Here is a 26,701-nt window from a genome sequence, read left to right as displayed (position 1 = left end):
ATCCATATTCATTAACAAACATCATGCATACTATAATGCCCTGCATTGACTATGCCACCACAGGAGATGGGAAACTCGCTGAGTTTTCCTGCTCTCAGTCTGAAGCACCATTTTTGTTAAAGGAAGGGTTTTACCTTTGTTACTCCATGGGCCAGCAGGAAGAGGCCCCGTGTCCTGTTAGCCCATCGGCTAGGACAGCAGAAGCGACAGCTGTTGACCTTTTGCCTTAGAGACATGCCAGACGCAGGACCTTGCCAGGATGAGGAGCACACAGAGAAGACCATGAAACTGTGCCAGACCTTTCCCACTGAGGTCTTTAGGTACCAACAGGGCCCGTCACAAAACAATCTGCGGCATCGCAAGCAGCCAATGTAATAAACTCTGCATATGCTTGATTGATGCAACTCATTGGCTAGGCAGGGCCAGATCCAAGCTGATGTAGTAAATTAGCATATTGCCTTGGCTTCAGGGAAGTTACGTTGATTTACGCCATCAACAATTTACCACTGCAGAAAGTCACATACCATAAGTACAATATTTCAGACCTATACAATGAAGTTATATGAACACATGCCAGGATGATTTATTTATTTGTACCCACAAGCCTGAGATTTACAACTCTTTATAAGTATGAGCTGGGCAATTTGCTTTCTATTTTTAGCAGGAATGCTTTGTGCAGGGAACAGCTGTCAGCCACTGGGAGCTGTGCTCCTCAGAGCAGCAGCTTCAGAGAAATAGAGGCCTCTCAGAATTAAACTGGAGAACTAGGGTCACTGCTTTGTGGTGGAAGAGAAGCTGAAGACAGTAGACAGCAAGAAAACATAAGCACTTAACAGACAACCACTCCCAGAGCTTTTACAGCCTGTTTTCCTAAGAAACAGAGCCTTACACCATCACATTGCATATGTACAAATGTGACTATCAGTTCTTCCTGAGTAGCATCAGAGCCCACTGTCCAATTCTGACCAAGTTCAGCAAACATTCACAAGACTCAGAGACAATATATTCCTACTGCCCCCAAGACGATAGACATCTGGGTAGAGGTGAGAGATTCTGCTAACAACAAACTGTCGTGTGAACTCAGCCTTCTATCAGATCCAAAGCTACGCGCATATTGGGTTTGTATCAATAGGAAACCTGATCCCTCCAGATCTGCCATCTTCATGCAGACACTCACCTTGGCACACGAAGGAAGATGGTGTTTCTCCAGGATGGACTCGTGCAGTGATGAACACCACTTTCTGTTCAGCCCCTGGACGCAGGTTCGCTGCAGCAGAAGGGGGTGACAGGGGACAAAGGGGAAAAAAGAGAGACAAAGATCCTTAAACTGGGTCCCATATGTAGGACACAAAGGGCCATTAATATTAAAGCATACCCTTCTATTAAAATCGGTCATACATTATAAATAAGCATAATCTATAATTAAAGGAGGCAGCATTGCTGGGTCTCTGTACCAGGCCATATAGCATACTGCACAAGGGCTGCAAAACTAATGACATGCAGCCAAACCTACAACAACAAAGTTAGCTCTCCTTTTAAAACCCAAGATTTACCACAGTGAGTTTAACTGCACTGTAATTGCTCTCTCACTTGCGATAAATGTCCCCCTGGGGCGACAAGAACAACAGTGGGGGTCCAATTGCACCCTGCATTACACTTGATACAAGCCGTAACAGTGCCAAACAAGGGTAAAGTGCTAACAAATGACATTTATTAGGCTTTACTCTGGGGCATTTTGGAGGTTATATTTTTGGTTTTTCTCTCAACTATTTGGGACTGCATCTGCTCTGAGATGTTCAAAACCAATAAAGTATGGGGAAAAGACCAGGATTAAACTCAGCAACCTTCTCTGGTGAGAATGTGAAAATGTGCCGGTTCCCCTTCAACTCACAGATAGGAGGAAGGGAAACTTAGATCCCAACTACACTGAACTTAACATGGGTTAATCCCCCACTATTGAGACCACACTATTTTGGCCACTTGCTTCAGCTGTAAACTGCATGGGTCAAGCAGGATGGTTTCTCTGTTTGCGCAGTGACTGCATTTAACAAACAAAGGAAATAAAAAATGTGCTCTTTCAAAATGGCTTCTGGGAATTTTAAAGACCATAAGAGGTCAGGACCTCTGTTAGATGTCTTATCTAGATCTGAACACGCACAGCAGGGGTAATACTAAGCACAGCAGGATCCAATTGCTAGACACAGGGTAAATCTTTGTTTTGAAATAAACTTTACACACTAAAAGGAGACTGGGAACTAAATCCAAGGTTTTGGGGGGGTTTGTTTGTTTGTTTTTAATTAGGTAGATGCATTACATACACATCCAAACATAGACTTTTAATTTCAAAGATGTTTGGGAGTCCTCAAGACCATACCTGAGTTATTTTTTTAATTTCCTGCAGTCTTAGAAATGCTCATTTCCCCCAATGGTAAATCACACCTAACAGCAACACAGGATTAATCAATATATTTTTGGTTGTTCTCAGGAGACAATCTCAGCAGGTTTCTTTTTTATTTCCTTAGTCTCTCTAAATGTCCTACAGCTGCTCACCCTGTAACTCAGCCATTCATTTGTTCTTTCACACTCCAGCTTCACCACTATCTGATGTTTTTGAGCCCCAGAGGCAAAGAAATATGAGAAAGAATGTCTCTGACAAACACAGCAGCTGGTGGGGTCAATTCTGTCTGCAGAAGAAAAGTGGGAGGCAGCAAAAAGGAACACAATACCGTCAGCTAGAAGTTGATGACCACCCCACATCATTTGCATTAACATTAAGTAGTGTGGGAGGAAGGAGATAAATCAGCAAACCAACTTTAATGAGCAAAAGAAGGCTGGGATCACTTTTGCAAGATAAGAGGAGTTTTCCTCCTCTTTTGGAAAAACAGTATTAAAGGGGCAGTGGCTCAGCACAGAAGTGATGCTCAGCAACACGACTGCCACTGCTTGGAAGTGGAACAGCTACTTGGTTAGGAAATCTTTTGGACAGAGGATTAGTTTGGGGGGTTTTGTGGCTTTGGTTTTGTTTGGTTTATAATTACAACATTTTTGTTATTTATGCTTTACCCTTTGTAACAGTTATTAAAAATCTTTAGTCAGTTCATTCTCCTCTGGAAGCGAAGAGAACTTTCCCAATTTAGAGGTCAGTGCAAAGCTGCCTGGAGTCAATGGGAGATGTGGCACTGGGTGCAAACCAGGACTTCCCTTGCCCCTTCCTTGGGGGATGGAAGAGCACCAAATTACCACCCTGCACTCAGTGCCAAGCAACCGCACACCGCCTTGGCTTACGATCCTCAGTGCGTCACTCACTTTCCAGCCCAGTACAGAGTGTGAATGCACAACCTGGTGATGTACAGACCCTTCCCCAGTACCCAGCCTCCTAGACACAGAGTGCTCAAAATGGTCACAGGCACAGGTGGCTGTCCATCTTCATGTAGCAGACAATTTCTCCAAGTTTGAAAAGCCCAACAATACCTTTATAAATCTTTCTCTTTAAGCAATATCCTTGCATTATTCATACAGAAACAATAAAACACACAGCGTATGTGACTGTGCACATGCATATTTCTTTCTGGTATTTGGGCTGGATGCAAAAATATGACCTGTTAACTTTTTTAAGAGTCATTTTCAGTGTTTGGATTTCAGAACGTGCACATCTGCATGAGCAAACAAACATTTCTGAAATGTTTCTGCTAACATTTTAGGAAAGCATATATATCTTTAGCACAGCTTGGAAAGAAACTAAACAGGCAGAGAAGTTTTCAGTTCTGTGGGTCCTCCTCAATTGCAATTCAGCTACTCTGAAAACACTGGTAAGAGGGGGAACGTACGAGGCAACACAGATGCCCATTAGCCAACCTATGGGATAAGGTGCACCAAGAGCTTCCAATATGAACCAAAGGCTGGTTCATACTTAATATTGTAACATCTAAGAGCTTGAAATGGGGGCTTTGAATGCAGCTGGTGCAGGGCATGCCCTGTGGAGAGACCAGGCTGGAGCAAATATCTGCACTGCAGCCAATGGAGGACTCTGTGCCAGACCAGATTCTCCTGAAGCACCACAGGAGGGGCCCAGGCTGGAGCAGTGGAAAGCATGAGGAGGAAGGAGTAGCAGAGAGGAACTGGTTTGGACTGACCACAACCCTGTTACCCATCTGCGGCACTGTTGGGGGTGGTGGGGGCAGGTAGAGCAGTCAGGAGTGAAATAGGTCATGGCAAAATGGAGGGAGGGTGGTGACAGGGAATGTTGTTTTAATTTTTCTCTTTGATTTTCACACTATCCAAGTCTATCTTAACTGGCAATAAATTAATTTCCGCCAAGTCAAGTCTGCTTTGCCCACGATAGTAATTGGTAAGTGATATCTCTGTCTTTATCTTGACCCACAAACCTTGTCATCTTATTTTCTCCCCCTGTGCTGTACACAAGGGAGCAACTGGGTGGGTGTCTGGCAGCTGGCCGAGGTCCACCCACCAAACCAATAATGGAAAGTATCTTGAAGACTGAACTAAACATTTTCTTTTCCCTCTGCAGGCTACCACTACTATCATCATTGATAATATTTACTTTGACTTAAGAATCCAACTGGACCTAAACAATCTGCCACTGCGTGTAACGCCCTCATAGCACCATCCTGTCGCTCTGCTGTGGAGGAGAATTCCCTTGGGCAAAGCTGTGAAGATCTAAGGTGCTAGTCAGAATAAACAACACTAACCTCCACATCTATTCTGGTTCTAAAGCTACCACAATGGTGATAAACACCAAGCAAATGTCATACTGAAAAGAAACCCACTTAGCTGCAAGCAACTCAAATATCGCACTCTGAATATCTCTCGTACTGTTTGGCCCTCAGTTCATGTTTCTTCTCCTCTAATGCTATAGCATGTACAAGCCAACCTCTTAAAGCAATCCCACTGGCAACACTCCCCCAGCTCTCACCCAGGAAACAGTGATTTCCACTCTTGGTTACATATTTCACCAGTGCAACTAAAACAGAGCCCAACAGAAAACATTTTCTACTAAAAAAACCAAAAAGATCAAAATCTAAACCTTCATGGGAAGACAGCAAATTCACCTAGCCTTTTTTTCATTCAATTTTCATTTTTATGTTACTATAAAAACATGAATACGACAGTATTTTTATGTAGTAGCTTCATAGTAAGTATCTAGAAATTTCATGCAGAAATATTAAATTTATGGAATCCCATTTGCAGTACCAAAATGAAGTGTTGTAACAGAACTGAGGTAGAACTTTGCTCAATATCCAGTATCTTTCCTACTACCAGGTCAGTCCAGAAACAGACTGCAGAGAGATTGCAGATTTGTGGTTTCTTTAAGTCTTGTAGCCATGGTATGGTAATGATGCAAATGCACAAATTAGTACTAAGGCTGATGGAGTACAAAGGAAGAGCAAGTCTGACCCTAGAAGTCTACTTCAGAAAGCCTTTAACTGGCACCCATCATGAGAACTTGGAAGTGAATTCCACTCCTTTGCAGAGGACTTCAAAGTTGGGACAAGGTACTAGGAAAAGCTTGCCTTTCTTCCCTCCTACATTTCATCCCATCTGTAGACGACCAGAAGGCTCTAATCAGAAGAAATGGAAATCCATCACCCTGAAAACATATGCCCAAAAAATCATTTGATTTAAATACCCACATATGTTTTCATGAAAAATGTGTAGCCATTGCAAATAAATTCCATATTGTCTTCCTTTCTCAGGTACTTTGCACTATGAGGTAGCCTGTTGCCAGTATTTTATATTCAAAACCTTGCGAGTTAAAAACTCCACAGAGGAAATCAAAAGAACTTTACTGCATTACACTTCACTGTGCTATCTCGGCTTGTCAGTGTCCAACAGAACTGTAACATCTGCGTGGAAAGCGAACATTGATGTTGTTCCTGTCCTGACTGCCTAGTCTCTACCACATTAACCTGCTTTAGCAAGTCAAATCCAAGCAGCATTTACTGTACTCTGGCTTTTCCTAAGAGACCAGATTAGCACCTAATTCCATTTATTTTTGTTACTTGTGGTCACAAATGTCATTTCAGGCAAGAGTGCACATCTCAGCAACACAGAGTGCAAAAGAACACCATTTTTGGTCACTACCAAATCCCACTGAACTTGGTGAGGTCAAATAAATACAAGCTTTTCTTTCTTGCCTTCTTAGTTGGCTTGTGTGGTACAAAGAAATTAAGTGGCACAGAAGGTAAAAACGATGCCATTTGTATCACAGAGAGACGAGCAAAGACTGCACTGCAGTCAGACACCTATTCCTCTGTACTTTCACCTGGAAAGGGAGACAACAGTAGCTTGGCTGCCATGCAGAATCCATGGGAGGTCAGGTGTGCGCAGGGGGAGCACTGCTACAAGGTGCCCTTGTTGCTCACTGACTCACCTCCCCTACCATCATGTTTAGATAGTCCCGTCTGGAGCTCAGAAGGGTTTTGTTCAGCAAAGTCTCGCTTGTGCATGGACCTTCTACCCAGCAACAGTCCTGCATGTAATACTTAAAACTGGATCCAAAAACCTCGAGTTCTGGATTTTTATTCAGGTTCTGACCCTGACTCTGTCAGGTTCTTAAATATGTGATTTGTTTGACAGACTTCTATTGTGTTTAAAAATGTGCTCAAACGCAAGTTTTGGCATAAGAGTTTTGCTGAATTGGGGCCATTTAGCAGGAAGCCTGCCTCTGAGATCATTCTCACAATGTTTTAAAGTTGGAGATTGTGCAACTATTATCCTTTATTGCCCATTTTATGCCAAAGTCTCTCTTTCTTTTTACATTCCTCTTAAAAGCAAAGCTATTTTGGAGCATTTAATATTATTTAATCTCTTTACTCTGGCAGCATAGAAATTACAGGGACCATTACAATGGTCCTGTGTGTGCGTATGCTTTATTGATGTATATGCTGACCTAATATCAAATTGATTTTGCTCAGCTTTTCTGCTGACCATGGAAAAATGCAAATTGGGTATTATATTTGCACACTAATTTTATTGGGCCCCTGTGTCTTCATAAAAAGATAAAGTTTGGGCTAATAAAAATAAAACATTTCTGGTGCTAATATAGGCAAATGTTTATGTAGGCAGGTAACAAATTGGTTTGTCATTTAGGGGAACATAAAGAGCACTAAAATCATCTTTAGGCAAAATAGATTGGTGGCTTTTGCTTAGCTTTTAGCTTTCATTTGCAAAATCAATTTAATGGAGCACAGTGTCTCAAAGACAGGGTGACACAGGATTAAGACATTCATTGTATTCCCCTCCCATAACTCCCCCTCTTTCAGAGGCCTTGGGATTTGGGTTTGCTCTTGTTCAAAGCAAATTAAATATATTCCAGTAGAAAAGGGAAAAAAGGAACATTTAGACTTACACCGTATGTGAGCATTGTATAGGGACAAACACAGGGGCAGGGTAGGAAAGGCAGACAAGGTGTTCTGAAGGTAGATGCTGAAAGAGTTATCAACACTTGTCAGTGCCACCAGGAATCTGAAAGTGTAATACTTTATGATCTCCTTGCCTGGCTATTTCTTTGTTCATCCTTCCTCTTCCCTCTTTAAGTCCTCTGTAACAATGCCTTTTGCATCTTTTATGGCCAACAATCTCTGCTGGAATACAGCTAAGTGAACTTTGATGACAGTTTAAGTAGATGGACATATGTCAACAGCCTAACTTCTATTTATTGAAATGAGTTGACCTATTTAAATCCCAGAGCAGGCACTATTTCTATCTAGCTCTTGTTTTTCATCCCCTTCTTCCCCTTCCCTCCCTCAATTGCAGGGTATTTTGGATGGGTTCCATGCAGTGGGAGGTTACATAAACAGTCTCGATGTTAATGTTTGACTGCATTTTCAACCTAACAGCCCAGCAAAGGGATCTGACTGTAAAGCAAAAGGCCAGAAATATCTCCTGGTAAAATTATGCTGAAGCATAGATCAAACAACACTGCAGAGCTATTTGCAAAATCAGAAATGGCAAACAACTACAGAGCGAGATCTCCCTTACCTCCCAGCCCCACTTTGTTTGTTTTTAATCGTCATTACTTCTTGGAAGCAACCATTTTTCTGTTTGGGCTTTCTGATACTGTCAGCTTGCTACACTTCTGAGGCAGGAAAAGTGAACCGCATGCAAAACCAGTCAAGGTACACTCATATCTTTCCTCCCTCCTCGTTCCACTAAAAAAACCACTCCCAAAAAACCCTGAGGTTTTGTTTTTAAATTATATATATGCATTTTAACATTGGAACATACAATTCTATGAATAAGAATAGAAATCAGGAATATGAACAGCACATTATCATCCTCAAATGGCCAAGGTGATGACAACTCACAATTAAGGATGCAGGCAATAGTATTTAATGTCATATACCTGCATCACCATCATATCATAACAGTTTAGTGGGCAGGTTCCCAGCCTGCTTTCTTTTTCCTTCTCCTGCTTTGCTATTTATAAAGTCAGGTTGGAGTGTAGATAAACCCCTTGCCCTCCAGAGACCAGAGGCAGGCTGTAAATTATGGGAAGGCTAAGTGGTACATCAAATGTGTCTCCTCAAAGCTATACATCATCTTGTTAAATTTGATGTCTAATCCCAGAACCCCAGAAATCATTCCCAAAATCCCAGAAAATGCATGTGTCCTTCAGAAGATATAGAACAAGAAAGTAAAGTTTACCTGCAGGGAAAAGAAAAAAAAAAAAAAAAACCACAACCCCAAACACCAAGCAAAAACATTCTAGCCATGATTTGCTAAAAGTCTTCATTTTACTTAAGTGTTTTTCAATGCTATTTCCTTAAATTCCATAGAGTCAGAGCTCACCTATCTATATGTGAATACATGAACTCTGATCTACAGTACTCATCTTTTTTTTCTTGCAATAGTTGACATTAAATTACAAACTGCATAAACCAAAACACATCCTATTTATTTCTCTCAAAATATTTACACCGGATAGAAATGCAGTAGCTTATGTATGTAGCAGCACTTCTCCAGTTACCATCAGTGACAGTAATAAAGATCTTCAGCCATTCCACAGGGTTCTCTTAACTGAGCTCCACAACCCCACAGCAGTGAAGATAAGGTAGAAATGCTAAGGAGCTACCTGCGGCCACAAAGGGAGCCCTCATCTTCAGGCAAGGAATCGATACTAACTGGTACCTGTCTTGCTCTCTCTTTTCACAGTTATCATCCCTGTAGAAACGCTCACCATCCTGGTAGCTTTCACTTTATACAAAGGAATAGAAATGAAAATACTTGGATGCAAGACATTTCTACCCGCAATACTACAGTTACATGGGTATCTTTTCAGTTTGTCTTTAAAATCCAGGGATTCAAAAGATATTGCTAGGGCCTGTTATAAAGCAATTCTCTATCAGCTCTCTGCAGTGAAGAGGGCTAAGGCTATGTTTGTTTGCTACAAGTATGCATGGGTGGAAAGATAAGAGTATAATTTATGTCAGAATTTCAGCCAAGATAGGGAAGAGGGAATTACCAACCACTCACAGAGTAGTCCAGCAGTTACAGGAGCAGCCAGGACACCTTTGTTCTGTTCTTTCCAGTTTTGCTGTGGATTTGCCTGTGATTAACTTCAGTGCTTAGAATTTCCCATGTAAAAATTGAGCAAAACTATGTGCATTTCAGAACAGAGAGTCCTAATACAGCTATACTTGAAACTCTTCTAGTTTCTCTGAGATGCAGAGCCACATCCTCGCACTCGTCATGGATCCTTCTGAGGACTACAGCGCTGAAAAGGACATCTACAGCTGCCATGAGATGCAACTCCATGGTCCAGCATCTCTAACCTCTCAAGAGCAATGGATAAAACAAAAAGGAAAGGAACAAACTGCAAGACAACATGCAGAAATCAGGAAAAAATGTTTCTGGGAAGCTGTAACTGGAAAACCTCTACTCACTAGGGCTATGCCTCATAATCGGTTAAACAGGCAAAAAGTACAACAGGAGAAGAATTGAAAAAAAGGTGGAGAGGCATGAAATGGTGGACAAAGTTGGATAGATACCTACTCAGATATCTTGTTCTAAGTAGGGCCAGGTCTCATTCTGGAAGGAAAAGGCAACCAAGGGTTTCAGCCAGCTGGGCTAAAGGCTCAGACCTGGGGGAGCAGTGAAGCAATACAACCAACACTGTCACGGGATTTGTCTCCTGCATCCCACCTTTTAGCTACTGACTTGAACGACATGGACCCTTCCCTCTCTTATTCTTCCCAAAACACTAATAAAGAAGTGGGGACACCCTATGCTCAATTACAGGACACAGATGATGATTATTTTTCTTATTTTTTGCTGCATTGGACTCTCCCTGGGAGGGAGGAGAGGGACTGACAGGGTTAAGCAGAATAAAGTCTCCAGTGTACAAGACCTGGCTTGAAAGCAGTGATCCCAGGCAGGATGTGCAAGGTGTTCTGCAGAGGTTTTGGCCTTTAGTGAACTATGACAGTGTGTTCTTCAGTAGCTGAGCTAGTGGTCAATAAAAAGCAACCTGCTGAAATGAGATTCATGAAGAGCAGTGCTCCTCAGAACATGACACTGACCTCTCCAGGACGCACCAACACTCTCTTCAGAGAGGCTTGAGCCCACAAGACAAGAAAGAGACACCAGTGAATAGCTTCTCTTCACATTCACAGCTTGCCCAAAATCAGAATTCACACTCGAACATGCAGCACCAAAAATTAAGATGCTCAGCAAAGGATCTTACACACCAAATCCAAACTTTGAAATACCTCAGCAAGATGGGGGATGCAGACTACCCTCAGGGCTGAAACACTTACACACGTCCCTCAACCAGCCAGAACCAGATCCTTCTTTACTGTAATGTTAGACATCGGTTTCAAATCAGGATGAGAAACAGGTGCTTTTTAATGTAAGAGAGATGGCAAAGATGGGGTGGAAAGTGTCCCCTTTTCACAAAGGAGTAGGGTGATCTCTCCTGGACACACTGCCAGGCCCCTGCTTTTGTTCATTGATTCCTCACAGATTTTTATCACAGGGTCGTGATGTGAGGGAGTCTGGGGCTTGGGAGGAGTCTCAGCAGTTCTAAATCAGCTTTGCTTGCGTGTATGTATTCCACTCACTTTTGATTATGACTCCAGCACCAGCAAGCATCACAGGCATGACCTCAGACAGAAGCGTACTAAGAATATTCGACCTATGCCACATACCCCACAGTCTGGCAAGAAAGTCCTGTCACACCCTTGTCCTTTCCTTAAAAACAAAATGGTGACATGCATGCCCAGAGGTCAGGCACTTTCTGGTCTCATTAAGGGCTAAGAAATAAGTAAGCTGCCATTCTTATTCAAATGCTGCTTATGACATTTTCCCCTCTGTTGCAAAAACAATTATCACAAAGATGTTTAAGTTCTACCTGGACACATAAAACCTTCTCCCACCCTGACCAACCTGCCACATCTGTCCCCTGCCTTACATCAAACCAAGAACACCTCTTCCCACAGATGTGATCCTTCTTGAAGATCTCTGTAAGCACCACATTAACTTGTACACGCAAGTGTCTTCCAATCCTAATTATCCTTTTTGTCTCAACATTAGTTCGCAATAAATTTCAGAAGTGCAGTCAATCGATATAGCATGGTGCATATGTGAAAACACATTTTGTTGTCTGCACACGTGCACACTGGAAGGCTGTGTGAGCTTTGTAAAACCTATCTAGTCAGCAAACTGTTAAAACCAATTTATACACACATGCACACTCTCGCTCTCAAGGCAATAAGCCTATGGAGAATTTTAATTAAAGTCAAAGGAGCCTTTAAAAGTGGAGGGGGAGAAATCTAGCACAGCAAGAAATAAATTAATAAAAACACGCTCCAAGTTGAAGCTCAAGGGGATCACACTCAGTCATCATTTATTTAAAGGATGGGACACGTCAAAGATAGGAATGTCAAGTGGGAGATGCTGTGAAGCAGCAGAGGACAGAAAAGGGGCTGATGAACTGGATGCCACAGCTTCTGTAGCAGATCATTTTTTGTCACGTAGGTTATATTTGTGGCTGGCCACCTGCTGCTTGATATTCACCACCTCTCAAAGTTAGTCACTAAAATATCTGTATTCCCTTTCACATTTGATCTGGCAAGGACCTTTTAGCTCATCTAGCCCATCCTCATCTGGCCAGCACCCAGTTTCTGTAGAAAACTATTCCATTGTCTCACCCTGAGGATATTTTTCTTGGTATTCAGATAGCAATTTCTTTTGCTGAATATCAACCTATTTCTCACTTGCCTCTTCCCTTGGTGTTTATATTTTTTAAAATGCTTTAATTTTGTATGCATTGGTTTAGTTTTTGCTCAGGCCGCAGAATATTCCAGAGGAACTGACCCCTTCAGATGAACTCTTACATGCAGGCACAGCACAGGTCTGCTCAATTCTCATGTCCTTACGATCTTTTTATAGAGAAAGTTTCAATACTCAGATGAGAGCTGGCATTCTGCTCTTCACCTGTCATTCTTGCAGCCACTGTATCATATTTTCTAGCCTTTTCCATAGCACAGGGAAGAGATTTCTTCACTTGAGGCCAGTTGCAAACAAGCAGTGCCACATTGCTTAGCTTTAACAACTCCCAGTATCAGCTGCTACAGCAAGCTCTCGTCACCTCTGCCTGTCTGTCTTATAAAAACTCACTGGGGTGTAAGATGCTTGTGTGGATCACAGTGTCCTCAGCAGCAGCCTGGGTCTCCAGCCCTGTAGTCAAGGGAATATAATGCTCCTAGTTGGTGCTCTGTCACAAACCTCCCACCATCAGATAAAAATGAAAGTAATAATCCATGATAAATCATGTGATTATGCTGGAAACCCATGCACGTCTGATCCCTCAACTAAAAGAATTATGGAGATCCAATATTAACTGCACATCTTGACACTCATTATCTCATTTACAGTGTTTTGTGCTTTCTATTCTTTGCCAACCAGATCCCTCGGTAGAGACAAAAACTTAATGGATTCGTAAGATCCCACATCAATTTCCATGCAAAAGTAACTCTCTTCCAATGTAAAAGAATATTGAAATTATTTGAAATCTTACTATGTATATTTATTATTGAATGTAAATTGAATTATGTTTTGCCCTTTCCCATAAAGAAAAAAACACCCTTTTCATGGAAAGAGGGTTAGAAAGGTTAAAAAAAATGAAGAAAGTCAAAGTCATTACATTCCAATCAAACTTGATAAATATGTAAATTACAGGAACTAAACAGTTGGCTTTGACAAATGACTTCCACGTAATGGATTTTTCATAGTAATGAGGCTACAGTGCAATTGTTTTTTTAAAGCCTTACATTTCTCATTAATACAAAGTGTGAGTCACTGTGCACAATGGGGATATTTACTAAAAAAATTAAGTGGGGGAAAAAATATTCAGACAGCAGTTGACATCACAGAAGGATGCCACAGCCTGAGATGGTGTCATTGCTTCCATCAGCATTGACACATTGTTGACTAGTCTTTAATTAAGTGGCTTGAACTCAAGGAGCTACTCAATGGCAAAAGAAGCATAAAGCCTAGGCTTCACCACTTGCAGTTCATTTGTGTTACGTTTATCCATCCAATAGTCTCAAAGGTATCAGCTGCAAATGCTGTACAGACTCTGAGACCTATGAAAATGGAAAAAGGTGCAAGAAAATCACTTCAATGACCTTTAAGTAACTTCCCTGACCACCTGTATCTTCCTGCCTCATTCAAGTCTTTGACACTTCAGACCATGTCAATCATCATAGCATCTGTGCACCTCGCTATCTTTCCAATGCAGGTTGGATACTGCTCGATAGAAATAAAGATTCATACAGGAAGACTACCCTTACTCTAGACTTCAGCTTCACTCGATGCAATCTATTTTGGAACGCCCAAAGCACAACATTAAAGGTGGCTTGAGCCAGCAACAGCTTTTCAAAACAAAGGGGAAACGATTGCAGTGAAATTGCCTCCAGAAACATTGATGTTTCCTTGCCATGCATCCAGCTTTAGCAGGACCACAGCACACAGGGTTGTGGGGTGTTGTCCCATTTAGTGCAGATTGATGGCAATCAACCAACCAATTGCTGGTACCATTGAGACTGTATTTGGATGACCACATGCAATAGCCTACATGGACTTCTTTATTCTTAAGCAACAGGGTTTTCTCTGCAGACATCTCGCTACATCTGCAGAAGCATTGTGATTCCTCTCTAATTTAAATAGGAAAATATAGATTAATTAAAGAGCAGCAGAGAAGATTAGTCCATTTCCCCATGCTCCCCCCACCCACATCCTTCATACCATCCCAAATTACTCTGGTGCCAACAGGACTCAGTTTACATATGCTATATGGTAGATAAGTTCCTGAACAAACATAGGCATGCATGTTAAAATTTCCCCTATGTCATTTGATACAATTTTGGCTGCTCAGCCCTCCCTATTTGAAAGAGGGCTGTATCCACGTCCCCTCACTGTAAGGAATTTTGCTGCCTGGCATTTGAATTCCTGAGCCAAGGCTACAGAACTGAGCTTATATTTACCCCCACATACTCTCAGTGCACCCAAGGGTCAGCCAATACAGGGTGGTGATAGATTAAAGACTATGCTGCTGATTTTAAGTTATTTAAAGTAAAAACAATCCTTCTTACCCCAATCTGTTGAAAGTACATAAGGGTGAGGAAGGGAAAACACAGCCAGGGGGAATGTCAGTGGGAAATAAGGACAGAGGAGGTGGAGGAGAGGACTGTTTATACATCTTCTAATAAGCCTATAAACCCTGGCTATATCTCTGCATGCATACATTTCTTTTGCTGATATAGGATGCATACTCCATGTAATGCTATTCTTGTGAGCCAGGAAAATCTGCATGTAATACAGTAAAAGAATGCTAATGACCTTCAGCTGAGCTGGAATTCAACACTGCTTCCCTTTAGCAAAGGCAGACTTCAGAGCAAACAGTCAACCTTGGGGTTCCTTGTGGAGTCAAAAATCAGTGAACACAACATGACCACATGCATCGCTGTTTGTGTTAAGTGTCACCGATTGCACAGGAGCTGATAATCCCTCCCAAATATCCCTCAGGCTATAGCACAGGTATTTTTCAAGCAGCAGTTTGTCAGTAAGAGAAGAGCAATTTCAAGCCCATTCAAGTGATGAATACTTGAAGCAAAGATGGCTTAAACAGCTCACCCAACACAGACTACTAAAATCATTGGCATAACTGCCAGCAAAACATCTGTACCCCATCTCCCCAGACCTTCCTGTCCCCACCAGGTTGTGTCTACAGTCCCTGCTTGCTCTGACCCCATCTCTGATGGAAGCCACATTACCCAACCATTCTCTAGTCAAAAACATTTGAGAGATTTGGCGCTATTTCAGATGAAAGAAAAATTAATAGAGATACTCCAGACAAGTGGAAAAACAACAACAGCAACTGATGGACTTAACCCTGCCGACCTTATCAGTAAGTGACACAAAAGCTTGATTTGAATGAAAAGCTAGGTCTGCACTTACAATGACTGCCTTCTCAGTTTATGAACTGATTTAGAAGAAACAGAACAGATTACTCCTAATTTGCTTTATCTTTGTATTCCTGATCTACTGATTGTAATAATTGTAGAAGCTATCTTCCTATTAGCCGCAATTATTACCATACAGCATGCAAAAGTCAGAGTGGATTTAAGCAGTTTTGTTTCTAGAGTGCTGGTGTAATGCAGTCCTGCACATTTCCAAGTCAGAGAATGAAAAATAAAGCTTCCATGCCATTAAGTTCAAGCAGAATTTCTCATCATTGCAGAACTTAAACTTTCAAACCAGACACGTGCACACTGATGACATTTAGGACTGAACCCTGGAGAGACTTTTCAGAAGTTGTCAAGGCTGAGCCCAGACCACTGTCCTAATTTTGAGAAAGCTTCTAAAATGATGGAAAACTTTTTGAAGGTCATTGTACTCTATCAAACACATGATGTAGCATTGTCTGAATACGAGGATAGAAGTCAAAAATCCTGTGTTCTTTTTGTTGCTCTTCCACTGAACTGATGAGTAACCTTTCAAAAGACACTCAAGAATAAATCCACAAACAGATTTAGCAACTAAAGTAGCCTAAATCCCATTTAAATCCATAGTTCAGATCTTCAAAAACTGCATTCAGCTGTCACCTAGTTCAGGATATGTCAGTATCCATAGGCAACCAGATTTTTCCCTTTGCCCAAGTCCCCCAGAAAACCACATACCTCTGCCTCTCCCACTAGTTTTAGCCTTTCCAAATTGTATCTAATGGAAGAGCCCCACAAAAACACAGTGATAAAAAAGTAGTGGTGACACTCCCTGATTTTTCAATGCTTACAGGCTCAGCAGACTTACCCAGAGTGCGGGAAGTCCCCAGGCAAAACCCCTTCTCAGCCTGAAGGCCTCTGAACCTACATTCACGCTTCCAGGAGTATCCTAAACACATTATAATGCAGGATTTTTTTCTTTTTTTCTTTTTTTTTTTTTTAAAGCAGAAGTATGTAGTAGTAAATAGAACACGAACCAGAATGCTGTTTTCCCTCCTTCCACATTGACATCCTGAATACTAGATTACAGGATCATGATTGCTCTTGCTCAACAGCTAACCCAGTGAATATTGACTTGGATGACAAAGAAAAGTAGTTTCAGCATGAATAAATAAGAGCCTCTTCTCATCCCCAATGCCTGAGGAAATGCCCTCTCTGAAGGCTCAAATTTAGAATTCACAATTTGGAAAACCTGAAATTACAGAAGTCGTGTCAAAATGTTATGTCTCTTTCCCAGTTATCCTCTGACTTGCCTGTCTAACTCCAGGAGAGAATCCAGAGTGAGCGCACCTTCTCAGTGCTGATAAAACAAGTGAATTTAAGATACTGATAGAATTCTGTTCTTCAGCACGCTCTACTTGAGTGCCTTGAGTTGGCTGTTTTTCTAAATCTTATTCCGTGCTTTTTCTGGGAGCACAGATGACTACTGAAGGGCTGATAATTTTTGTAAGCAGCAGATCAGATGCCTTCAGAACCGGCACAGAGACTGTACATACCCACACTACTTTTTTTGACCTCTGTTGTCACAACTCTTGACTTATTTTCCTCCATTTTAAAAACACTAGTAATGCTAACCTGGATTTATACATGGCTTTGAGATTCTTGAATGCAAAAACTTTACATCTGTATGCTTTTATTATGAAAAACAAGTTATGCCTATTTCTTCTCTTTGCTGGGAAAAAATCTGGAAAGCACTTTCCCAAAATCTGCACCTTGATCATGCAGTATTTTATCTACAAAAATGCAGACCTCATGTTGTTAGATATTTTTTTTTTTTTTTGCTTGAATGGATAGGAGACATCAGAAGAGGGAAAAAAAGCAAAACAAACCACTACCAAATCTTTCTTGAGAATTTGGTTTTTAATATATTCCTTTCCTACTCCTTTAAGCTGTGGGTCACACGTGTAAGTGGCCTTTCATGGTAATGTATGTCCGGTGATACCAATATAAGTCAATAGTGAATATATTTTGCTTTTATTTTTAATATGCTATTTAATCCTTTTTTTGTATAGAAAAAGAGAACCTGAGCTGCATACAAATGGGTCACAGCACCTCATGTTTACTGTTAAACATGAATTAAATCTGAGTAGCTTGGCATATCTCTATAATAAAAAAGGCACCATTAATAAGATTTCATTAAATGGAAAGCTAATGTGTAACAGCCTTATATCAGATATGTGAAAACAGAATTTCATAACAAGGCTGGGAGAAGTATTATCAAGGACCTAAGTAGAAAATCTGTCTTTCTCGATACTGGAGGAATTTATATTTGAAGAGTGTTCTTTCCTATTGAGATCTTCATTGACTTGTACAAAAATACCGCTTTTAATCTCAAATCCCCACTGGCATTTTCATATAAGCACTGAAAATGCTATTGGGCTTTAGAGATTTAATTTAATGAAGGAAAAGTATTTCTATTAAAGTGTGTAATTTTTTTTATTTTATTTTTTTTAAACACAACATCTTCTGAGGAACCGGGGAAACGGGATTATTTTAAGCTCTGAAAAAATGCCTAACCTGTGCCCTTGTAGAACTCCTGCTTCACAAAGAAAGCTTAACAGCTGTGGCAGAGCCTGTAGGTATATGTGAAAAGGGACCCTACTGTCCCAAGTCACATACACACTGAGAATGCCAAGCCTGGAGAAGGCAGCAGAAAGAGAGGAAAAGAGACATCCCCATGCAGTCAGATTGTTTATGCTAAACTGCTGCATCATTAAGCTCCATTCTGAAATGTCAAAGATGGCAAAAACTCACCAAATAGCTAGTAAATCTTATGCATTAATGGACTGATCCTCTCATCTATTCATGTCAAAAAGTATTAGGTCTGGCTGGGTAGGTAACAAATTCACTGTTGGGGTAAATGAAAGCCACTCCATCAATTTGGGCAGAATTGCACCCATTGGCTCCTGTGATGAGATGCTCTGAATTGTGTGATATGAGATCCCCTTCATATTAATTCTCACAGTACTGCTTTTGTGAGGATAAACCCCTTTGTTTTATCTGTGGATCACCCATGTCTTTATCATATGAATATTCATTACAAATAAAAATTCCTTTTCATATTGAGAGAGTGCACTTGACACCAGGAGGCCTCTCAACAGGACACTGCCAGGGCTGACAAGCTCAACAGTAGACATAAGTTACAGCAGTTGCTCTATTTGTGTGCAGAGCTTAGACAAAGTTAAATTCCTTTGATTTAAAAAAAAAAAAAAAAAGCTTTTTTTTCCCCTCAGGAACCAAACAGATCACTGAGTTATAGCAATGCAAACCCTGTAATAACTTACTACAAGAACAGCTGGGCCAAGGAATTATATGGAAAAAATACTGTGACAGCAGAAGAGGGTAGTCCAGAAGTAAATACCTGACTTTTCATGAGATACACTACTTATGTCATATTTGGATGGCTAACTCTAGAGAGGGGTTGTTTATGTAAGGAGGTGTAGATAACAGGGCACCCAGATGCTGTCACAAAGAAGGACAATGATCGTCTCCTGTTTCTAAAGTGAGACAACCTCAGTAAAAGGAGTGATAGAGTCCAAAGGACTGCAATGAAAAACTAGTTCCTCGTAACTGGCTGATGGAGCTGGTGTCGGTTTCAACAGGCCTTTGGCCCCAGACCTTCATCACAGCCCAAATGATGGCCTGCTTTGACCTTCCAGTTCCCTTTCCCTTGTTTAGCTGCCCATCTTCCCTATTTACATTCTCAGGACTTTCAGGTAAGTAGTATTTCTCCCTAAGCATGAACTTGTGGACAAAAAGATAATTCTGCCATTCACTTCAATAGATCCATGATTCCCCTGGTGTGCTTATAGCTTAGCCAGTACAGCAGAGCATCTTACTGCTTGAAGTTTCTGTCACTAACAATAAGGTAAGCCTAAACTGCAACTGGGAATTCACATGGTTTGCTGTACCAGGTAGATGATCAGTGTCAAAGAAACTGGTGGTTCGTTTCAGAAGGTTAAAAAGCTTAGCAGAAATAAGTTAAATATGACAAATCTGGGGACTATGGGCAATCACATGAAGTATTTAGAAAAGCAAATGTTCCATCTGTGGCTCCTGTGCATAAAAATAATTTTTATTTAAACCTAATTAAAACAGTGATGAAAAAGATCATCCTTGAATACTTTTTATTAAAATAAACATATTGTTCGGTGGATATTGTGATAGCTGCACATCCAAGCTCAACACACAAGTATTTTACCCTAACTGCCTCAATTTTTTTGTGGTGGGTACAGGCAAGCATGATAGACCATGATCTGATTTCATTTACTGCTCTGAAATAGGCCCAATGCAGGTGGACAGTTCAAGTGCAAAAATAGTTTTGATTTGGGGATTAACAAGCATCCAGAAGTTGTTCTTTTTACTCAAGTGTCACCCAAAAGTATGCAGATAGTCACAAGAGAGCTTTTATTTTCACACGAAAGCAATCAAAATTTTCAGAGCACTTTTACAGCAGTGGTTCTGGCTCCTCACTAAAGAAATAAGACATGCACTGGGTTATGCTCTGCATAAAAACACAATTCTTCCTCAAATGCTGTCACAAAACTGGCAGAATATTTCCATTCTTCCACAATCTAAGCATAAACAGGAGAATAAAAGTCTGATTTGATGATACATGATCTGGATAAGACAAAGGTCCATCTAACCTCCTGCTTTGCCTCCAGCACTAGTCACTATTGAATACCTATGGAATAAGAAAAGCACACAGCACAAAGAGATCCGTCCCCAGCCATTCCCTCCCAGATTCTGACAACTAGGCTTTTTTTTAATTATTATTTGTTTTTTTGAAAAATCTATGGATGTTTTTTCTAATCAGAAGCCAGACTTACTGCCTACCTGAACCAGTTTTCCCCACTTTTGATTCAGAACCATTCTGAAAAACATTAATACTCCAGTCATGAACGGCCTCAAACTTTGGATAGAAGCAAAAACTTTACAAGCGATCTCTGCCACTACAGAGAACCAAACAAAAATCCCAGTACTGTAGAAAAAAAATACCACTGGGTCAGGTTCAAACCATGAGGGACCATCCTTCAGCCAGCATAAATTGTTACCGCTCCATTGAAGCCAATGGAACGATGACTACTTGCCTCAGCTAAGGAACTGCCATGAGTCACTGGCTCATCTCTAATGGCACTGCCAGGGGACAAGGTGGATGGAAAGGAGAAAACAGGCAAGGATGAAGGTTGATGTAGAGCAGCAGACAGTATTTTTTTTTTTTTTTTTTTTTTAAAGAAGCTGGCAGTGTTAATAGAAATCCTTTCTCTTCCACGGCATTCTTATGCAAAGCTCAGATCTGAAGGTTACCTGCTTCCCCAGTGACTTGAAATGGAATTTTTTGTAAAGTAATCTCTTCAATCTGTCTCTTCCTCTATTTACAGAGCATAAAACTAACCATAAAATGCCACCATTTTTGATCAAATCTAATCTGCCCTTCCAGTAATACCAGGCCACACGATGATTATCTCATTTTCTCTTTGACAAATGTGGAATTGTTGGCTAGTGATTGTCAAAAAAATGCATGTCTCTACATTGGATAAATAACAATAAAGATAAAATAAAAAATAGGAAACACTGAGCATAGCCAATAAGAGGCAAATGTCTCTGACCAGTGACCTGTTCTACAGAGTTTGTAACACAGAGCAGTCTGTCATTTTCTTTACACTGCTTATGGCTCTTCCACTCCTCTTTTCCACTTCAGTTTCAGACAAGGAAAGAAAGAGGGGAAAATAATATCGAGTTCTTAACAAAAGAAAAACAGTGAAATAGCCTGGTTTTGGACAGCCTTATTTAGGGTAATACAAGATCTCTTTATAGAGACAAGGTCAAAGGCTTCTAGAGGGGTGGTTTCACTCAGTTATTGGTGGATGGAGAGAGAGACAATCTAACTGAAGCTCAACAAATGCAGAATGCAAACAGTAAAGAGCAGAGACAAAATAAGCATCTATTCCAGATTCCTAATTATCAAGGACCAGGAGAGGAAGAACCTGTCCTTGCAAAATCCAAAGTATCACTGAGTCCAGCAAGAAATAACAAGCAGTCAAAACAGTGACGGTCTCAGTAGGGATGCTACTTCTGCAGCAGGTACAAGCTGCAGGAGTGCCAGCACACCGTCGACCAACCTGATGAGACCACTGAAAAGCACAACACAACTCTTTTCCCTGAAGAAAAGCAAAGAAGTTTCACTGCATGATTGAGCAACTCATAACCATATCTGGATCAGACACAGTGCCTGAGATCCTAAACTCAAAGGAGGACTATCCTCTCCCATTCAGCTTAACTTTTACAGGTAGAAACCTTGGATATCTTTAGTGTGCTGACAATAGTGAGGTTTGTACGTCGGTCCCAGCAGCCAAACAGCACAGAGCCAAGCTGATGTGAGACCCCCTTTGCCTGCACTAGCAATAAATGTTACATGGAATAAAGGTCACTTGTAGCCTCAGGCAGAGGAATGGAGAGTTCCTGTGGCTTCCTGGAAAAATACAGGAGAGTAAAGCCTGACAGAGGAAGTCCTGAGGCTGCAGGAAAGAGATTAAGCAGGAACAAATCCAAGAAGATACTAAAAAAAACTCTGTCCTTTCTGAATCCATGGGATTTAGATGATAAAGGAGGAGCCAGGCACCTAACTGCCTTCTTGTACCCTGGCTTTCAACCAGGATTCATCACACCTGGCTTTCAGTATTTAAGTAACGAGCCAACTAGCTCCAGAGGGCAAAGCAGGTCTTAGTGGGATCAGGCACCCTCTGCAGCTTCCAGTCTCTTTGCACCGACTGCAAAGCAAGCCTGGAGTCTCCAGCCTGGGCAGCTCCGGTCAATGCTCATATTTAGCTAAAATGAATCTTTCATTTAGTCTCTCCTCCTTTCTCCCTCTGTGAAATAAAGATCAGCTCTTTCCTATTGCTAGCATACTCATACTTACCACAAGCAATTCTCAGTATGAAAGCATCATCCTGCTTCTGCTTTATACAGGTGTTTTACAGCTGGGGGATCCAAGTAAAACCTCAGATCAATTCACAGATAGGGTTCTGTTAGGTGTATGCACAGCCTACATTTTATTCCATGACTGCCTAAGTCCAAGCCAGGCCTTGAGAATACATTATGGTGCGACAAAAGGCAGCATAATCCAGGTTTGTGTGGTGTGGAGAGCAAAGAACTGGAGAAAAACTACGGAAGTCCTGCCTAGGTCCAGCATCTGCATTAAAGAATCCCCATCACAGTCATTACCCTTTATTCCTGCATTTTCATTTTCCACTGTCATGAGACACACTCTAAAGGCATATTTGCATTACCAAGGTGTTACCAAAGTGAAGTGAAACAGCTTAAAGTTTCTTTTATAGACAATACATCTATTCATGGTAGATAAAGGGATTAAAGATCCTACTAAAATCCATTAGAATCAGGAGTAATACTGCCACATATAGTTTTATTTTGCACTTTTATTATACCTTTCCTCCCAGGATCTTAGAGCACTTGTCAAATAAGAAATTAGGCTCTGCTACTTTACCAGCATGAAATAAAAAGTCTGCTTTCAGATAGAGGACGGCTATAGTGACAGCTGAAGGTCACACAGGAATAGAGCCTGGGTACTCCACCTTGTGGGTTTCTGCTCTAAAGCCCATTCCCTTTTTCAATTAGGGAGATGACAGTGCCACATACACACAGTACTTAGGGTAAACATTTGTCTGAGTTCTTCATCTCCTCCTACCATTATCTGCACCATTTTTATTTGAATGCCTCTTTTTTTTTTTTTTTGCCAGAGTTTTCTGCAAAATTCAAATGAACCGTGAACAAGAGAATGAGAGGTTTATTGAGCCATAGCAGGCTAACACTACCCATGTTGCTGCATGATTCAAATACTTAAGTGGCCCAGATGCTCTAACATTCAATTAATGAATTCTGGAGATTTGGGAAGGGGGTGGAGGAAGGAAAAAAAAAAAATTACATGAGATGTTGGCTTTGCCATTGCATTATCCTAGATGTCTCACTCTGATGAAGGTTAATGAGGAGAGTTCAAATGCTAAGACATAATTAAATAGCAATAATTAAAGAAGCTGACACTGCTAGAAGCAGCAAACTGAAATAAAGTAAGATTGTTTCCATTTAAAAGAAAGTAGGCAGTTATTGTTTAAACACAACCCTAGCAGGTTTGTGAAATGGTTTCTCATATTCCAAAACATGAGCAAGCACTCATTAATTGGTATCATTACACATTTAATGCTGTTTGCCTTGCCTTCCCCGATTCCATTTGCCTATTTTTTGGATGGTAGCCTCAGCACAAGTGAAGCCCATTTGGCAAGACTGTATCAGAGACAGACATGTGGTCATCCTGGCGAACGTAGAACTGAAAGGTGTTCATACACTCCCCAGGTAAGCATGATATGAAAACTGACAGGGAAAAGAATTCTAAGGCAGGCAACGCTCTGACACATAATATTCTGGGAGCAATCAGTGCTGGGCATAAAAGCTAAGTCAATGTTTGGAAGGAAAATTGGAGTATGCAGATTCTGAACGCTATGGACATTTTGGAGCACTGGCCATCCCCACTGCAGACTGAGTGGTTCACACAGTATGCAGCAGAAAGGACAAAAATTAAAAAAGCAGTTTCTACTATATTTTTCTAATTAATTTGCAGCTGCTAGTTAACATGCATCTTTTGTTAATGACATCAAACCTTCCCACTGTTCAGAAAATTTCACTGATTTACCGAACACTTAAGAATCACTCAGCACTGTCAACAGGGCAAGCACTATCATTGTAAACACAGGTTTGCCTGCTGTTGAAATCTAACTCTGCATTAATGGAAATGAGGTGACAGATCCTGGCAAGGCCATATTCATGTGCACTGGTGTTCCAAAAGACATGGCCACCCCATCTCTTCTCTGCAGGCCTGTCCCCCCCTGTGGGTTATCCTGATAGATAATCCCCGATGGATTATTCTAGCTAGCAGAAGGAAGGACAATGAAAGTGCTACATAACTTTGTCAGTTAAAGGGTCATCTGTATATGAACATGCCAAGTTCTACATCAGGCTCACTTATCTCCTGATGCTGCCCCAAGGATTTGGTGAAGAAAGTCAGGCCAAGAGAAGGTTACTTCAAGCCTACAGGTATGTTAGGTCATGAATTATCAGGCACAGTACAGTTTCCTCTTAACATTCTCTGTAGATAAAGATGGATGATTCCTTTTTGTAGCCCCAGTAAGGAACCCCTTTCCTTCCTTTCTGAAATACAGTCACGTCTGCAGAACCTGCTGGGTACCATTTGTTGAAAGATCCTCTGCCAGAGGAATGTTCTCAGTTCCCAGACCCATAAGGACAGGCTCAGATCATCTCAGGTCAGGAAGATCTCTTGGGGACACTAAACAAAACATTGAACAAACTGAATCTGAAACTTTTAAGTGAGACATGTTCCTGAACTGTGAGGTTACTGTCCCAAAACAGATGTGAATCTGCACTGCTGCAGAAGATGGAAAAAAAGGAACACACCATCAAGGTCTCCTAACACTCACCTGGAGTGCCTTTTCAGACAATTTGGGGTATTGGTCATTAGCTTGAAATAAGAATAGAGAAGAGGTTTCCATTCTTTGCATACAAGCACATAATATGGCCTGAACACTGTGGGTACAAAAAAGGTGCAACATGTTATACTAATGAAAGCGCAATTTGCTTACATGTCCTTGTCACACTATTCTTCACAAGAGTACATCAGTCAATGACTAACACCCACCTAAAAGAAGAAAGCTAGGTGAAATGGGGGACAAGAGGATCTCTCCTGGTTGGATAAAGCTATGTTTAGATACATTTGGAGAAAGGGAAGGAGAATGTGTGGTTAAAAATTCAGTGCAAGCCAGCCCTCCTCAGAAAGTAGCTCCACAGTACTGATACAGCATCTGTCATTGCAAACACCTGAATAGCAGTATGTCTCCCTTCGTAAACCTGCAAGCAGTCAGTCAAGGCAAAACTTGCAGCATTTTTATTGAACATGCAAAATCCACTATTAGAACAGGTAGGTAGCAAGCTCATTTTCATCTGAAAGTCAGACTAGTTTTTGAAGGTAGGTTTCAATGGGTGAAAATTCAATGCATCAATCCGCTGAACCCCCGTGAATGCTTTCTTTGGTCATTTTGTCTTACTCAGAGGCTAAAATTATGAAGAAAACACCACTGAGAATAAGATGAACTAACTAAAAAAAAATACCTCCATGCCTATAGCCATTACTGAGGTGCGATGACCTTGTTCAATGGTGAACAAGGGGAATCTGGTTACAGATGACTGGTGGCTGAGCTTTTGACAGTAGAAATATGTCTCCGATAATAAGTTTTCCCCTAAGTTAAAATGCTCTGCTGTCTCTTTCTACCTACAGATGTCTTAAATTTGAAGCAAGAACTTGGCAGGAGTTTGAAACCAGGTAAAATGCACTGCATATATATCCATGGAAGTTGTACAATATGAAGTTCAACCAGAAGAAACCTAATTATAACTTTGTAAACTCTTCCCAAGGTTGATTACCCAGTGGCAGAACCTGGATAATCAACTTCCTCAAGCTGGTCACAAAAAAAAAATTGTTTTCAGGAGAAAGGGATTGTTCTAGACACACAGGAGTTACAAGACAAGACAACTGGAACCAAAAAAACACCCCAAAACCAAATGAACTGCCCCAACCCAAAATCTATATGCACAAAGTTCTTGACTCAAGTACTCACACCCATTTCATGATATGTGCCAGCACCCAAAGGTCTATCACATCAACATTTACTATAGCAAAACCATTTTTGCTCTTTGAGGCTTTTTGCAGGGATTTAAAACTGTCAAGTATTCAATTTGTGTCCAGAGAATTGAGGTAAAAGAAAACCATCTTTAGCCTTAAAAGCCCAAACCAATTAAGAGTTCCCATTACAATCACTAGAGGGCATTTAGAGGTATCCGCCAGTTCATGACATGTTTTCATTCTCTCACTGGCACAAATGCTATAGGCATATACACAAAAAAGCCCTCACTACTTTCATGATCTCTTATGTTTCATATTTCTTTTCAGGTTGTTGGGGTTTGGTGTTTGAGGTGTTCTGTTTTGGTTTTGGGGTTTTTTTTTAGGATTAGTCACTTGGATGGTTCAGAACAGCAACATAAACTGTTATCAAGTGTGAATTGTTAATTTAGTGTAGAAAAAAAAGTCTCAACAA

General features: G+C 40.9%; 1 protein-coding gene across 2 annotated transcripts in view; it reads right to left on the bottom strand.

Annotated features, from left to right (window-relative positions):
- AGBL4 (AGBL carboxypeptidase 4) overlaps positions 1 to 26,701 on the bottom strand; it is a 950,709-nt gene that overhangs the window by 222,724 nt on the left and 701,284 nt on the right. For both annotated transcript variants that reach the window (XM_075759445.1, XM_075759446.1), the window contains exon 7: positions 1,178 to 1,267. In XM_075759445.1, the coding sequence (XP_075615560.1) occupies positions 1,178 to 1,267 (90 nt within the window). The remainder of the gene's footprint in view (positions 1 to 1,177; positions 1,268 to 26,701) is intronic.

This window comes from Balearica regulorum, chromosome 8 (genome assembly GCF_011004875.1).
Source record: "Balearica regulorum gibbericeps isolate bBalReg1 chromosome 8, bBalReg1.pri, whole genome shotgun sequence".
Taxonomy (NCBI): Eukaryota; Metazoa; Chordata; class Aves; order Gruiformes; family Gruidae; genus Balearica; species Balearica regulorum.
Note: the sequence above shows the minus strand (reverse complement) of the source record. Positions and strands in the feature narration are given on the sequence as shown.